Genomic DNA, 15,626 nt, shown 5'->3' on the forward strand with positions numbered 1-15,626 from the left:
GAGTTCCAGGTGGTTCCTCCTCTTCTTTCTGCCCATCTGTATGTCTAAAACTTCTCTGCGACAATGCATCATTTCATAATAGTCTTAAGACAATGTTTTCCAAAAAGAAAGGCCTGTTTTCACACATCACCCCATAATCACAAATCTGCCTCATCTCCTGTTCTGTGGGAAGGCCTGTTTTCACACATCACCCCATAATCACAAATCTGCCTCATCTCCTGTTCTGTGGGAAGCAGAGGTGAAGAAAAAGGCAGCAAATGGGCAAAGCGGAAACCACGGGGCTACCATGTGCCCTTAGGAGAAGGATGGTGGCCACACAGCATGTGCAGCTCATGCCTGGCATTCGCTCAGGCACCTCCCTGGGCTCAGGTCAGCATGGCTCTGTGTGGGGCAGGATGGCATGTCCTCTGATCTGCTGCTGTTAGACCTGAGGTCACCGAGTGGTAGAGTGGGGACCCGCATAGACCCCGGCAGTCTCGGGGTGCCATGTGGACCTGTCGGGTGAGGGCTTGGCATGAAGGGGCAGACAGAGAGTCTTCCTGAGGAGGTACGTGTCGGGGGGCCCCCTTCTTGTCCCACTGTTAGGCAGCACATGGGTCCAGATTTGCTGGTCCCAGCCAGTCCCATGTCCACACTGTAAGTCCTGCAGCTGTCTATGCTTCTCCCTCATGCCTGCAAACCTCATGTCCTGGCAGCTGGGTTGGAGGTGTCCAGCCTCCCCTGTCCCTGCCTGAGGAGCAGAGGAAGCAAGCATGGGTGGTTATGAGGGTTTGGAGAGGGGACATCTCTCAGGCTTCAGAGCAAGACAGTGAGAACCTGGTCGAGAGCCCTGACAGGTGAGCAGAGGACTCAGTGGTCGAGTCCCAGGAGCCCCGGTCACCTGTTCCAGGGCCTCCTAGTTCCGTAACTCAGACTGCCTGGATTCTCTTTGTGAGCATTGCATTCACACAAGCCAGCCCGAGAGCAGCAGACCTCTCCCCATCACTGTCCTTCACGTGAGGTGTTTGAGCTAACCTTGCTTCTGTGTATATCCCTCTTCTGTGTGGTCCCAGTGTGGAAACCTGACTTGCTTTGTGGCCATCTTCTTTTATTTTTAAATTCAGATAAAAGCTTCAGGGTTTTTTATTTTTCTTTAAAAGCACAGGAACCCAAGCCCTGTGGATTTTGTGGGTAGCAGCTCCCTGAGCGCCAGGCAGCGGCAATGCAAAATGTGGGGCAGTCAGCGTTAAAACGTTCAGCCACTGCTGCTGATGAATATTTGAGTTGAAAAGGAATAGCATGCATTAATTATTATAAAGAGATGTCTTTAGGAGAAAGTGATTTTGAAACTCAGTTTAATTTCATTGTAATGCGCTGCAAACAGGAAGGGAGTGTGTGTGTTTAATTGGCTCTCGGGGGTGAGGCCTGGAAGCCGTGTGCCTTTGTCACAGGCCATTAGTGATACAGGCTGCATAATGAGCGGGTGCAATCAGCTCGCAGCTGCTGGCTCCTGCGGGGAGAGCATGATATTAAATAGAAATCAGGATAAATTAAACTTAACCCTTTCCCTGGCCAGCCCCTCCTGCCACAGAATTCTGGCAGGAGCTAGAGAGCCACTGCTGGTGAGCCATGAGGAAGGGCTGAGTCCATGTCTGGATGAGGGGAGAGATCACCAGCCAGTCCTACTGCCCCCCAGTCGCCCATGTCCACCTCCTTCCCCAGATATGCAGGGGGCTCTCAGCAAGCCCTCAGGCATCGTGGCCTCCCCCTACAGAGGAGACCCAAGGTCTCCCCTGAGAAACTCTGCTGACAGCCATGGTGACTCCTCCCAACTTTTGTTCACTTGAGCACCACCACAGCCAGAGAGAAGCTATTGGACATGCACACGGCACCAGTGCTAGCCCAGGGTAGGGGGACAGCTGATTCCAGGAGCCAGGCATCCTCAGGCCTTTATGGTGAAGCAGAGGACACAAAGGTGACGACACAGAGGTGACATGGGATGAGGACGTGGACATGGAGGTGACACAGGATGGAGATGAGGACATGGGACAGGGACAAAGACTTGGAGATGACATAGGATGGAGATGAGGGCATGGAATGGAGATGAGGACATGGGACAGGGATGAGGACATGGAGGTGACACGGGATGGAGATGAGGACATGGGATGGAGATGAAGACACAGGACAGAGCTGAGGACATAGGATGGACATGGGGACAGAGCTGAGCAGATGTCACAGTTCCTACTACCTTTGACGCTTCCTGCTAAGCAGATCTGTGTTGGAGACACTGCTAACTGAGCCTAGGAAACAAACAGCCTCTCTGACTTACTGTAAAAATACTTCACCATGCACTGTTTAGTGTTAAGTGACCTAGTAAACAGCGCATCACTTCCACATCAGCATGTCAGTCAAAGATAGTTCAGGGTTCTGGGAAAATCCACCAGAACATCAGCGGGTTCTTGCCTCCCTCCATGGCAGACATGACGTTATTCCTGGAGACAGACATCACAGCACCAGCAGAGTGACAGCGGAGCCCTCACGGGCCTCGGCACCCATGTGGGGCTGCTCTCCAGAGCCACACCTCCAAACGACTGCTCACAGAGCCCAGGCCGCCCTAAGGGGAATGGGCGCAGATGATGGGCACATCACAGAAGAGCAGAGCTCTGGGCCTAAAAATATACAAGATACCGTCTCACTTCCTCGTGATGAACAAGAGAAATGCAGAAACAGTCACTGACTCCTGTCACCAAATGTGAAATTCTGACAAAGCTGGGCCTCGCTGCCGTGAGGCAGGTGCTTTCCCTCCAACAGGTGACACTGTGTCCAGAGTGTTTCTGGGAACCTGTTCATCAAGGGTGACGAGAAGCAGGCAGAGCCAGGTGCACAGGCATCTGCGGCGGCATTATTTCTAAAACACAAGGCTAGAAGCTGTGTTCAGATGCGTCCATCAGTGGGTGTCAGGAGGCCTTTAGACCTTGTGCTCTGAAGAGCAATGACATGACCTGATGACTTGTGTGTTGGGTGTGGGCATCTGCGCGTCTGTCACCCGCTGGGCTCCTGTGAGCCAAGCATGGCTGCTGGCCACCATCACTTACAGGAGGGCTCCTTCCATCCTTGTATCTCTGGTCTCCAGTGCTCCCTCGCTGAGCTTCACTGCTCTCAGGGACACACTTGGTACACGCTATGCTCACATTTCACACCTCTCCAATGGAGAAGGCATCAGAATGTCACTTAGGCACAATCTGATCTGCTCATCTCCTGCCTTGCCACTGTTGGGAGTTCTGGGTTACCTCTCCAACAAGGAGATCTTCCATCTTGACCTGTAAGTCCCAGTTAGGAGCTAGGCCAAGTGCTGCATGTTAGCGGGTATGGGCACGTGGAAGGGATGGCTGCCTCTGACCTGTGCATTTCACTGAGAGGGAGGCAGGGTCACCATGAAGGCTATGCCAGACGACAGAGCCCCTCTGGGATGCTGGGTGGACCAGCCATGCAGTCTGCAACCGGCCCAAGCCCTGTGTTGGCGACTCCTTCTGTACATAGAAAGTTTGGATGTGTTGTGTCTTTTATTTTTTTATCTTGCTTAAGAATCCTTTGTTCCCCAGGGTTCACAGGGGTGCTCTCCTGTGTCTCTTCTGCCGCTTGCCAGGCTTTGCATTCATAAAGTTAAGTCCCAGACCCCCTGGAATATGTTTTCGTGAACCATGACACAGTGACCCAGTGGCGACATGAGACCGTCTTCTGTCTCCTCTGTTGAATGTTGAGCACCTGCTGCACGCGGGCTGGCTTCTGGGGCCACTAGTCAGTCCAGACCTTGGGCAGAGGATGAGTGTCTGTAAGTTTTCAGTTTTTATCACAGTTATACACAGATGGCTTGAAGACTCCACTAGCTTTACCAGTGTGAGAACAGTAGCCATTTGCACCTGAGCTGATTCCATCTCTATACCTGTCCTCCCCCTGGAAGCAGCACATTCAGTGGCTGCAGCACTGTCTGTTCCATGAGGCAGTGGATACAGCACTCGCTTGAGCCTCATGGGGACCCTGGTCCTTTTGTCCTCTCGCTCCCTGAGTGAGGCGCCCCGGTGCCACCATGCCTGCTTGGGGGGGACTCTGGGGCCTGCTGCCCTACATAGGCCCCCCTGTGTCTCACAGCTTCCTCCTTCCCTGCTGCTCTGTAGTTGGGAGAGCTGCGTTCTCCAGGAGTGAGCCTCCTGGCGGTGCAGTGTCAGCTGTGTGTTTTTGGGGGGAGGGGTGTCTAACAGTGTCTTCACTAGGGCAGGCCAGATAGAGTTCAGGGTTAGAGATCATATTTATTGGTTTCTAGCTTACCATGCTTGCTGTGGGCTACAGCCGCTTCCTGCTAGGCACTGTATGACCTTCCCCCTCTTTGGAGTCCCAGAGAATCTTCTCCATCCCAGATTCCTAACATCCGACAAGTCGAGTGCCTTGGGTGCTCTGACTTGACTTCCTTCCTCATGCTCACACTCTGGACACCACGTCCTGTGATTGTGGGAGCCTTTCAGCTGATTGTCTTCCCTCCAGAGCCTGGCCGGCACCTGGGGGCTGAGAGCAGGAAGGGCAGGTGGGAAGAAGTCCCCCCACTCCAGCCCCAGCTTGGGGTGATGCCAGGAATAGCCCGTGCTGGAGGCCAACAGTGTCTAACAGGTGCCAGGCACAGAAAGGATGGCTGAGTTCTCAGCTGCTTCCCTGCCCGCCCAGTGCACACCCCCTGTGCAGCCCCCTTGTGCACCCGCCCCAACCCTGGGCAGCCCCCACCCCCGAGAGCAGAACAGGTCTTTCCCAGCAGGGAGGATGCTGATACCTAAGGGACAGATGACTTCGTTGGACACATTCATTAGTATCACAGTGAGCAGTTTCCTGTGCTTGCCTCTCAGTCGGGAGCTTAGTTAATACCAATTCTTTACCTAATAAGTGATTGCTTGATCACAGCAAGTTGCAGACATGGGACATAATTTGGGGGTGAGTCCCAGGGTCGGCTGGGAACTTCTCCACAAAGCAAATAGCGGTTTCTTAACCCTCTCTATTTGAGATGGGTACAGATTCATGGGAAGATGCAGGTGGCGTGCAGGGTGGCCACTTACACCTTCTCCCCATCCCCATGTCCACATCCTCATCACCAGTGTGACAGCAGGGCCTGTCCCTGGGCTTTCCAAGGCCCGCCAGCCCTACACACGTGTGTGCACATGCATGTGTGTCCTCTGCTCACTGCCCTCGTGTCTGCTGTGCAGCCTGTCTGTTCCCATCTACCCCCACCCCTCACCCAGCCGCCCTGTCACGTGTTCAGGGAAGAGACACAGACCCTACAGGTGCCACCTCTGAAGACCGGCCTTTTCTCCTCAGCATAATTCTTTGAATCTGCATCCCTGGCGAGGCCTCTAGCTCTACACCTAACCCTGCGGGAGGCAGACACTCAAGGAAAGCATGGAAGGATCTCCTCTGGAGGAGGTGCAGCCCGTGGTGCAGAGCAGGCATGAGCTGGCACATGTCAGGTATCAGTGCCTGAACACAGGGCCCTTGTGTGCACCTGACCAGGCTCAGCCCGCATCTCCCTGGAGGCAGGGCCGGACACAGCCGCAGAGCTGCTGCTTGGTGTCCAAGGTGAGGCGGGGCCTGAGGTGCGTCACGTGGCACCAGAGCGAGGCCTTGGGCTCCCCATGGGAGCACAGGGATGGGGAGCTCACCACAGAGTATCTCAGCCTCCACCAAGCATGAGCATGCCAGGCGGGTAGGTGCTGTCATCGTGCCACCTGCTTCCTGGAGGCACATTAGTGTTTCTTCCTGCCATGAATGGCAGGACACCACCTGGCCACACGGAGCCTACACAGCCTGCCAGCACCTTCTCAGACGCCCATTAGTACATTTAGGGAATAGGTAGCTGGGGGTCAGGAAGCTCTTGGGGGAACACACAGCTGTCCAGCCAAAGCTGGGCCTGCACCCCAGAAATAGGGGACTCAGTGGGTTTGCAGGACCCAGGTCAGGTGTGTCCACCCCAGTCATCCCCGCAGCCACACCCACGTCCCTTCCCACCAGCCAGCCGCCACCCAGTCACCGTTTCCAAAGGTACACTTGCAGTGCCTCTGTCAGTGGGAGAGAACCCACCACACTCCTGGCCCTGTGCTCTTGGAGCCTGGCCTTCCCGCGCCGCCATATGTAAGCCAGTCACCCATCCCTGCACCAGCATCTGTCGTGTTCAGTAGACCGGATCATGCCCTAGGCCGCAGCAGGTCGGGCGGCAGCAGATGATGGATGGTGCCTTCCTGCGTGGGAGGCGTGACTCGTCATGAAACATTGATGATTTATTCCAGCTAATGACCCAGCATAGGTCTCAGGGTGTGTGAGCGTAGGCAGGGAGGCACCAGTGCTGTTCCCAGAGGGCTGGGTAGGGGCATCCCCACAGGCACACGCTCACACGTGTGTGCCACATGGGAGCACTCACACATGCCACACATATGGACATGCATCCACACACATACTTGGGCCCGCCTCCCCTGCACCCTCCCTGTTCTGGTCTGGCACTCACTGTCCCCCACCCTGCCACCTGCCTATGCTAGGATGCCTGGTGAGCATCACGTGGCCCAGTGCTGCCCGAGAGAGGACCAGGTGGACCTCCGGGGGCCTGACATGTGAGGGAAGCATGGCAGGAAACCACGCAGTCAGTGTGGAGGGGCAGGAGGGCGTTCTCCTCCTTCAGAGACCTGGGTGATTACTTGCAGCCCAGGAGACCCCACGAGTGAAAGCGGGTTGCAGTGATGCCCGACTCCACTGGGACCCTGCTGTGACTGGGACCCCCACCCCGATGGGATGGCAGGAGACTGAAATTCTTGTTCTCTCTGCTCAGGCCTGAGAAAGAGCAGGAAGCAGTGTTGCTGAGTGCTGACAGCACTAGCTGTCCTGCCTCTAAGCCCTGATCTCTGCTCTGAGACTGCTGTGTGCAGAGGGCCGTCTGGGGTCAGGCCACAGGCTGAGGTCACAGCCCTTGAGTTCCATGCTTGCCCCCTTGTCCTGAAACACCCCACATGCACCTCCATCACCCCGCGGGTCCCGGGGTAGGGGACCTATGCTCCCTGACATGGGCACGCAGTATGCATGTGCCCCTCGAAACCTGCTGGGCCCTGGAGTGCACCTCTTTGTGACCAGACCCCCTTTCCTCAGGTGACACGGCCGTGTTTAAGGACGGCATGTACTGGATCCGGGGCCGCACATCCGTAGACATCATTAAGAGTGGTGGCTACAAGATCAGCGCCCTGGAGGTGGAGCGGCTCCTGCTGACACACCCCAGCATCACCGGTACGTGGCACCCAGCCCCATGGCAGGGACTTCCCATGGCGAGCTGGGTCCAGACCCGGCCGTCTTGGAAACATTCTGAACATGCTTCCATGTGTATTTCATTGTAGATAGAGCCAGACCAGGTTACTTACCCTTGGGGCACAGTTAGGGACCTCCCCACCCCTGGCACGTCCATACGCCCTGCCTCTGCGCCATGGCTAGCGTCCAGGCCTGAGCAGGTTGCACTGGTCTGCACAGCCCATATGCTCAGGAGCCCTGGCTTGCTCAGGAGGGCTGTGGTGGGGGGTGGTCCTCATGCTGCCCCCATGCACTGGTGGTTGCTGGTCCGGGAAATGTGGGTGCTGCCCAGACCTGCTCCTACCTCAGGTCACAGGCTGTGAGGACCATGGGGATGGCAGAGGCTCCCCAACAGGACCCATTTGTTATCATCCCCAGCCCTCCTACCAGTGATCCTGCCCTAGGACAGTGCAGGAGGGTGGAGGCCAGAGATGGGAAAGCCAGCCCCACTCTGGGCTCCACCCAAAAGACAGTGTCCCCTGCACGACCCCCATGTTGACCCCATGCTCCCCAGCTGGCAGCAGTCAACATAGCATTTCTTCTGTTCACAGATGTAGCTGTGATTGGAGTTCCAGACATGACATGGGGCCAAAGGGTCACCGCAGTGGTGACCCTGCAAGAGGGACACTCGCTGTCCCACAGAGAGCTCAAAGAGTGGGCAAGGTAGGGGCAGGCAGGGGATGGACTGTCCCAGGGTCGAGGGCGGGGTGGGCAGCGGGGTCCTGAATCTTGCAGGGACGGCAGGGGAGCCAGGAAGGCCAGATGACATGTTACATTCCTGAGGCTGCAGGGAAGCTCCGTGATGGTAGCTGGCGAGCTGTAGTGAGTGGTACGTCCCCTCCCACCCTCTCCTGGGCAGACTACCCACCCACCTGTGCTGAACAAGACAAGGATTTGCATGTAGCCTGGGGTGCTGGAGCCACAGCTCTGCATTCCATGGGCTCACTTTCACCTTACCGTAGACCGTCCCCAGAGCTTCGTGCCATGTGCCATGGCTCTGGGGCTTTCTCTGCATGCTGACACTCACAGGCCCCCTCCCCTATGCCTGCAGCACCCTGCAGTCTGTCCCACCAAAGGCCAATGGGATAGGCAGCAAGAAGAGCAGTAGCACCGAGTTCAGAAAGGAAGCTTGTCCTGATACCCCCAGTCTTTATTTCGAACCTGAGCGGTTTCTCCTTCCTCTGCCCTCTCCCTGCACCCCCTTCCTTCCCAACTTGCCTCCTGCTTCTCAGCGCTAGAGATATTTTTGGCTTGTCCAACATGATTTCACAACACCAGGAGCCCTTGTTTCATGAGGGGACAGCACAGCTGGGCGATTTACTTCCCCTGGATTTACAGAATCATGCTTACAGCGAGCTGTTTAACAAAGGAGAAGCTTCTAGTCGCCCTCTGCCAAGCTCTCCACTAGAGAGGGTCAGGTCCAGTGTCAGGATGACTCATGGCTGTCCCCAGCCAGAAGCCCCCATACCCCATGTTCACATTACCCCCTTCGATGCGTGCACACCTGTCTGGCTTGTGGCCATGGCCACTGTGTGTGCTTGGGGTGGGGGGGCCACCCCCCAGGAGGTCAGGGCAGACAGTCTATCCACCATCTCCAGGACTGTCCCTCAGTGAGGCCGGCATCCAGGCCTCTGTGTCCTCAAGCCTGGCAGTCACTAGGCGGTGACGTGGAGGCCACTTAGCCTGTGGAGAGCAGGTCCAGTGTGGCTCCACCTCTCCCAATGTGGCTCTTGAGGAATATGCACTCTCTCTCTCTCTAGGTCATGTCCACAGCCATTTGGGGGTCTTTTTAGAGGTTTCTTTAAATAACATTTTCCTCTGTGCTCCCGTTTTTTTTCTTTATGGAGATTCCATGCTCCATCTCTACCCTCCAGGAAGGGCCTGACCCTTCTTCCCTGTTCTGTGCCCCAAGCTGGAGTAGGGGGTTCAGGCTGCACATCCCCTTGCAAGGGTGAGCATGGCCTGGAGCGGGGTCTGGGACCACCTGCTACCACTTCCATCCCCCCAGATTCCAAGTCAGAAAGGGATGTGGGATTTCCACACCTGGAAGGAATCTAGGCTCTGTGATCTTGAACCACAAGTGATGATGTCTGATGAGACCACGAAGGAGTGGTGGGCATCCTTGCTTTGTGCCTGCCACACCTTCTCCCTGGAGAACATGTCCGTGGTCCTCATGCATGTGTCCCTGGGGAAGCCTGTTGTTCACAAATAACTCCAGTCTGCCTTGATGCGCGTCTCATTTCCTGTTGAACCTGTTGCTAAGCTGTGGCCCTTTGCACATGTCCAGGGCTGGCCCATGTTCCCAGGAAGAGCCTTCAGTCCTCAGGGGTGAAGGCCTGCTGTCCTCAGAAATGCCAGGCCCACAGGTGCCCTTCAGAACACTTCCACGTCATTTCCTAGCTTTTATGGCTTTCGTTCCTTTTTTTTTTTTTTTTGGAAAAAAAAAAGGCTTTATTTATCTATTCGTGAGAGACACAAAGAGAGAGAGAGAGAGGCAGAGACACAGGCGGAGGGAGAAGCAGGCTCCATGCAGGGAGCCCGATGCGGGACTCGATCCCAGGTCTCCAGGATCACACCCCAGGCTGAAGGTGGCACCAAACCGCTAAGCCACTGGGGCCACTCTCATTCCTTTCTTCTAAAGTGGCTACTACGTTAGGGTTCATAAGGCCCGGCTCTATCGCCCCCCCCCCATGACGTCCTTCCCCCCCTTCATGCACCAGCAGCACTTCTGCCACTCTGGCTCTGCACCCTACAACTATTGATGCTCCAGCAGACTCAGCTGCAAAAGGCCAACTGTTGAGCAGAAGCCCCACTGAGAACAGTCGACCCTCATGTGTGTTGTATGTTGTGTGTTGTGTATAGCATGTACTGTGTCCTCACGGCACATAAGCTGCAGAAGGAGGAAGAAAATCACAAAAGGGACAAAACACATTTTCAGTTCTCTTCTCTATTGAAAAATCCACATGAGTGGATTCATGCAACTCAAGCCAGTGTTGTTTAAGGGTCAGCTGTGTTTCTGTTCAAGCATTGTCTCTGAGAGAGGGTTTAGTCACCAGGAAATGCCATGTGTGTCCCAGCCTGGCCCCCAGGCCCAAGGGCCTCAGCAGCTGCCTGGGGACTTGGCAGCATCTCTGTCTGAAAACACCTTTAATGTGGCCTTCATTCCCGAGTTCTGTCTGTGGATTGACGGGAACCCATGCCCCACAGCCTGCTCACCTGGCCATCCATCATAGGGATCGCTGTGCCTCGGGTGGCACCCAGAGCTACCTCTGCCCTCCCTCTCTGGGCCCTGGCACCAGCTGGATGCTGGCCCACCAACAGGGAAGACAGAGAAGCAGGCGCAGGGAGAGCCGCCCTAACTGGAGTACCCAGGTTTGGGCAATGGGGCTGGGGCGCGGGAAGGGCTATGTTCTGTGATGGGGCTGCAGGGGTGCGGCCTGCCATGCTGTGAGAGTCACTTAGACAGTCCTGGTAGCTTGTTGCAGCAAAGTCCAGCCAGCTGCATGTGTCCTCTGGGCCCTTGTGGACAGCTGCCAGGACCATAGGTGGAGGCACCCTCTCGCGCATGAGCCCACACCTGCACCCCAAACTCCCCGCTGGCCTGCAGCTGGTGCATTCAGCACGAACCACCCCAAGGTAACCATGCATCACTGGGGTATTGGTGATACTTGGCACCTGTGAGCACTTGGACCCTGCCCACAAAGTCAATTATCATGTGTTATTCACGAGCACCCAGCTGCTAAGGCTGAGATTTGGGGCTTCTCTGCTACCACACATCATGAGCTCACCATGATACCTCCCCAGTGGCTGAGACCCCCACTGCCTGGCAGCATCTTGTGCTTTCCTTACCTTGGGGCATGTGGCCCCCATGTGCAGCTGTTGGAGGGCAAGGAGTAGATGGCTGAGACAGGGTCTCAGGAGAGAACCGGAGCCCACAGCCGAAGGAGTAGTTTCTCAGAGTAGAGCCTGGAGGTGACAAGATCCCACCACGTGGCCACTCACAGGAGAATGCACCGTGTAATGGGGGGACCCTCCTGAGAGTACAGGATGCAGGGCAGCTGAGACCAACAGGCCAGTCCCTCCCACTGCTCATCCCAAGGCTCTGCAGGAAGGATAGCACCAGTCCACAAGGCCACAGCACCCAGGGGTCTGCAGGCATCCACTGGCCCTGCCCACCTGCCTGCTCCACCCATGTGGCCAAGGCCTGCTGTCATGACAGCCAGCTGAGAGTGGGGCCTGCTCTTCCCGGCTCTGGGAGGCCTGGCCCCAAGGAGGGCTCGTCCTCTGCCCACATCCTCCCTGTGTTAGCATTCTGCAGCAGAGATGCCCTCCGGGGGCAGGCACGAGTATGGTTGGGCTTCGGGGCCCCATGGGACATCTGCCCCCCTTGCCAGGCTGCCTGTCCCATGGTATGCCTGCCACTCAGACCCTACTTGTCTCTGCAGGGGCTTCCTGGCCCCGTATGCTGTGCCTTCGGAGCTCCTGCTGGTGGATGAGATCCCGCGGAACCAGATGGGGAAGATCAACAAGAGAGATCTCCTCCGGCAGTTCTATCCAAGCAACCAGGGTGACATGAGACCAGGCGCCAGTAAGCCAGATTCCCCTTTACCTAGAGCCCCCTAACCCAGAGAGAAGCAAGATCACAGTGCTCTGCCCAAGGCTGCTGGGGAGTGGCAGTCACAGCACAGCTGCAGTCAAGCTTTTCCAGAATGTTCTGTACCCAGAACGTGTGTCTAAAAAGAGCAGCAAAACCAAGTGGAGGGGCCACTGGTCCTGGGCAGGGGGAGGTGACCATAGAAAGGCCATAGACGCCGGCATGACCACCCCCCACCCCTATGCCATGCAGCCTAACTCCCCTCCCAGCCTCCCAGGGGCCATGTTTGCTCCGGTGATCAGCCCACGCTCCTGCCTGAGGCCGGGGCACACACAGTAGTCACCACCTACTGAGCAGGCTGGCTACCCAAGGCCAGCTCAGCTGGCTGCCTGCCATCCAGCTCTTCTCAGGGGGACGGCCGTTAGCATCACATCCAACACTGTGTGACCAGGCTTCTGGCTGTCCGAGGTCTTCCCTTGTGGTGACTAGGGAGCCACATGCCACTGGAGACACTCCAATCGAGCACTGCAAGTCTTCACTGAGTCTCACTGGTTTCCACTGTATCTGTCATACTACTGGACATTTTGATTTCTGAAAAAGTTTATGTAATTATTTGGTCTCCAGGTGTATCCATGGGCAGAGCCACTTGCCACCCTCCCCCAATCCCCCGCTGCCCCTGCAGCCCAGTGCAGGGGCCAGGCGCCCCTGAGGGAGGAGGTGGTGCCAGTACTCCAGGCCAGCTGAGGCAGGGCAACCCCAGGAGTCAGGTCCTGGTGCACTAAGCCTGACATTCCTGTCTGGGGAAGGGTGTAGGAGACAGGCTCTGCTCCGCTTCGGGAGGTTAGCATCTCCGGGAGGTTAGTGTCAAACAGAGCAGTGCCTGATGGATGGAAGCAAACCCCACGTGGGAGACACGCACCCCTGCCCTGCAACACGCCCGGGCCCCTGGCTGAGCAGCCAGATCGTAAAGTCCTCCAAGAACTGCTGGAACCAGCTTATGCTCAAAAACTCCCACTCCTTTTCTGATGAGTTTCTACATAAAAATGTTCTTGGGCGGCCCGGGTGGCTCAGCGATTTAGCGCTGCCTTCAGCCCAGGGCGTGATCCTGGAGACCCGGGATCGAGTCCCACGTCGGGCTCCCTGCGTGGAGCCTGCTTCTCCCTCTGCCTGTGTCTCTGCCTCTCTCTGTGTCTCTCATGAATAAATAAATAAATTTTAAAAACAATAAAAAATAAAAATGTTCTTGAAGATTCAAGCACTATATAATAAACAATAAATTTGGAAACTGTGGCTCCAGTTCTTAAAGCAGCCATGGCCTGTGTGTGACCTCGCCACTGGGGCCCTCGCCCTGGCCCCCCAGGTGACTGTGCTGTCCCCTGCCCACTTCTCCCTGCTGCCCCTTCCCTTCCTGGGCCTGTCTGTGCCTCCTCTGCCCTGGGCCGCTGGACACTTGGCTTGCATCCCCCATCCTGTGTCCTCAGCAGCTGCAGTGGGGCCCGTCTTTTTACTTGAGGACTCTGCTTCTCTGGTCAGTTGCTCAGGGTCACCTTCATTGTGGTCCTGTGTGCATTGCCGTGGCTGCTCGGTAGCCCTTCTGGAACCTCCAAAGCCCAAGCAGCACACTGGGATCCCTGTGCCCGACCCTGGTGTGCCCTCTGGGCCCATGTTCCCCACCCCAACCTGTGGCCTGCAGGGCACAGCGTATACTCCTTTAAAACATGACCAATAAGTAAATTCTGGGCTCACCAAATAGATCAATGTCAGATTATCACACCCACATCTGTGACACATCCACATACATGGGGACATGTCTCTGGGGAAGACCTGGACATTAGTAAAACTGGTAGATGGACGGCCACAGGGTGGGACAACTGCCTGGGACCCTCTGCCACGAGGTTGGGGGGTTTGCACCCCCTGAGTAGGAGCGAGAGGAGGGCAGCAGCCCCACTCAGATCCCCACTGTGTGCAGCAAACCTGACTGGCTGTGTTCCTGGAGCCAGGCTCACAGACGGACTCCCAGGGGGTGTGCCCAGCCTGTCATGCAGCCTGGCAAGCTGTGGCCATGTGCTGAGCGGCTGTCCAGAGTCCCAGGAAGAGGGAGAGCAGGTGAAAACCACACTGTGGCTGAGGGGGGCGGTCAGATACACAACAAACTGAGTGGGGCCGTGTGACAAAGGGCACGGGCAGTGGTCGGGGCAGGAGGGCCAGGCAGTGTTCCCAGGAGCAGCCTGGGATGTGCTTTGGCAGCAGGGGTAGGAGGCCGGTACAGCGTGTGCCAAGGAGAGGGGTATTGGCTCAGTCTCTGCAGGCCAGAAGGTCACCTCAGTCCTGGCCACACCCTGGAGCTGCAGCAGCAGGACTGTCCCTGGGGAGCCAGAGCCAGAGGGACCAGGTGACACTGGATTGGCTGGTGCTGGCCTGGACGATGAGAGGTGGGGGCCACAGAGGCTTCTAGAAGCCAGGAAAGATGGGAAAAGATTCTCCCCTGGAGATTCCAGGAGGAACTGGCCCTCTGACAGCAAGATGTTAGCACATGAGGCCCCGGCTGGACTTCCTACCCCTGGCCTGAGAGGACCAGCCTGTGTCCGCCCCCAACCCCGTCTCCTCTCCACTGGCATTCTAAGAGGAAGAAAGGGGCCACTAGAGGTGCTCTAGAAGCCCGTCCAGGAGCCTCTGCATTCTCCTCTCACAGCCAGCATCCTGAGAACTTGGCCCCCTTCACACCCTTCGCCGTGACCGTGAGAGATACATGGAAGTGGGTCTGGCATGGGAATAGAGGGGTGTGGGGCAGAGGTCTCCGGGCAGGCTGTGGAGGGCTGGCTCATCCTTGCAGATGCCATCACTCAGCCAGGGCAGGAGACCCCAATTTCATCCTTGCCAACACCTCCCAGCAACCTTGCCTTCCTTTCCCTCCTCCAGTTCCTGAATTAGGGACATTTCCATGGTTTGGAAAGCAGTGGGGTGGGCGGCCAGGACCTAAGGACCCACCCTGGCACCTGCACACCAGCCTGTGTGCCTCTCAGAGCCTGTTTCATCAGGAAGACAAGGACAAGGGCACCCACACCTGGGGACAGAGGATTTGGTGGAAATCACATTCCTGAGGGTCCCTCCCTGTACCTGGCCTAGGTCATGGGCGTGGAAGCCCCTACATGGCCCTCAACCCCTAACAGGTGGATCTTCCAGACCCTCCATTCAGGGGCCCCAGAACCTGGGTGTGCAGGAACAGGGCTCGGGATGGTGGGGAGCCTGGGAGCCCAAGCTGCATGGGAGGGGTAGAGCTGGGGCAGGTGGTTCCATCCCTATGTTTGTGCTGGTGCATAGCGTTTGCTGCGGGTGTGTGCAACGTGCACACGTGCATGTAAGGGGCTGAGCACAAGCGTGTGTGGGGCTGGTCGTCCGTGAATGTGTACATACAGGGAACTGTATCTGTGGGCTTGCATGTCCACTTCTGGGTGTGACCTGCCTGTGTGAGGACTGCACGCCCCTCCACGTGGTGGCCCTGGCCCTCTGCGGCCCTCCAAGCGGGAGCCAGTCCCACCCAGGCAGTGTCTCTCGTCATCGGCTTGCAGGGCACGTCGTCCACTAACAGTCTCTCGCAGACGCACAGCCATTCAATTACTCTGTAGCGGCTACAGGCCATTAAGCCATCAGTCGGCTTCATTCCAGGTTGCCAGCCCTCTCCCCCACCAGC

General features: G+C 56.8%; 1 protein-coding gene across 4 annotated transcripts in view; it reads left to right on the plus strand.

Annotated features, from left to right (window-relative positions):
- Nucleotides 1–13,177, plus strand: part of ACSF3 (acyl-CoA synthetase family member 3) — a 50,316-nt gene extending 37,139 nt beyond the window's left edge. For 3 of the 4 annotated variants that reach the window (XM_055305837.1, XM_055305836.1, XM_055305838.1), the window contains 3 exons: nucleotides 7,150–7,284; nucleotides 7,893–8,004; nucleotides 11,787–13,177. In XM_055305837.1, coding sequence (XP_055161812.1) covers nucleotides 7,150–7,284; nucleotides 7,893–8,004; nucleotides 11,787–11,964 — 425 coding nt within the window. In that variant the 3' untranslated portion in view covers nucleotides 11,965–13,177. The remainder of the gene's footprint in view (nucleotides 1–7,149; nucleotides 7,285–7,892; nucleotides 8,005–11,786) is intronic. The other variant, XM_055305839.1, reaches the window with a different exon arrangement.
- The last annotated feature ends 2,449 nt before the right edge of the window (nucleotides 13,178–15,626 follow it).

This window comes from Nyctereutes procyonoides, unplaced genomic scaffold, assembly GCF_905146905.1.
Source record: "Nyctereutes procyonoides isolate TBG_1078 unplaced genomic scaffold, NYPRO_anot_genome, whole genome shotgun sequence".
Taxonomy (NCBI): domain Eukaryota; kingdom Metazoa; phylum Chordata; class Mammalia; order Carnivora; family Canidae; genus Nyctereutes; species Nyctereutes procyonoides.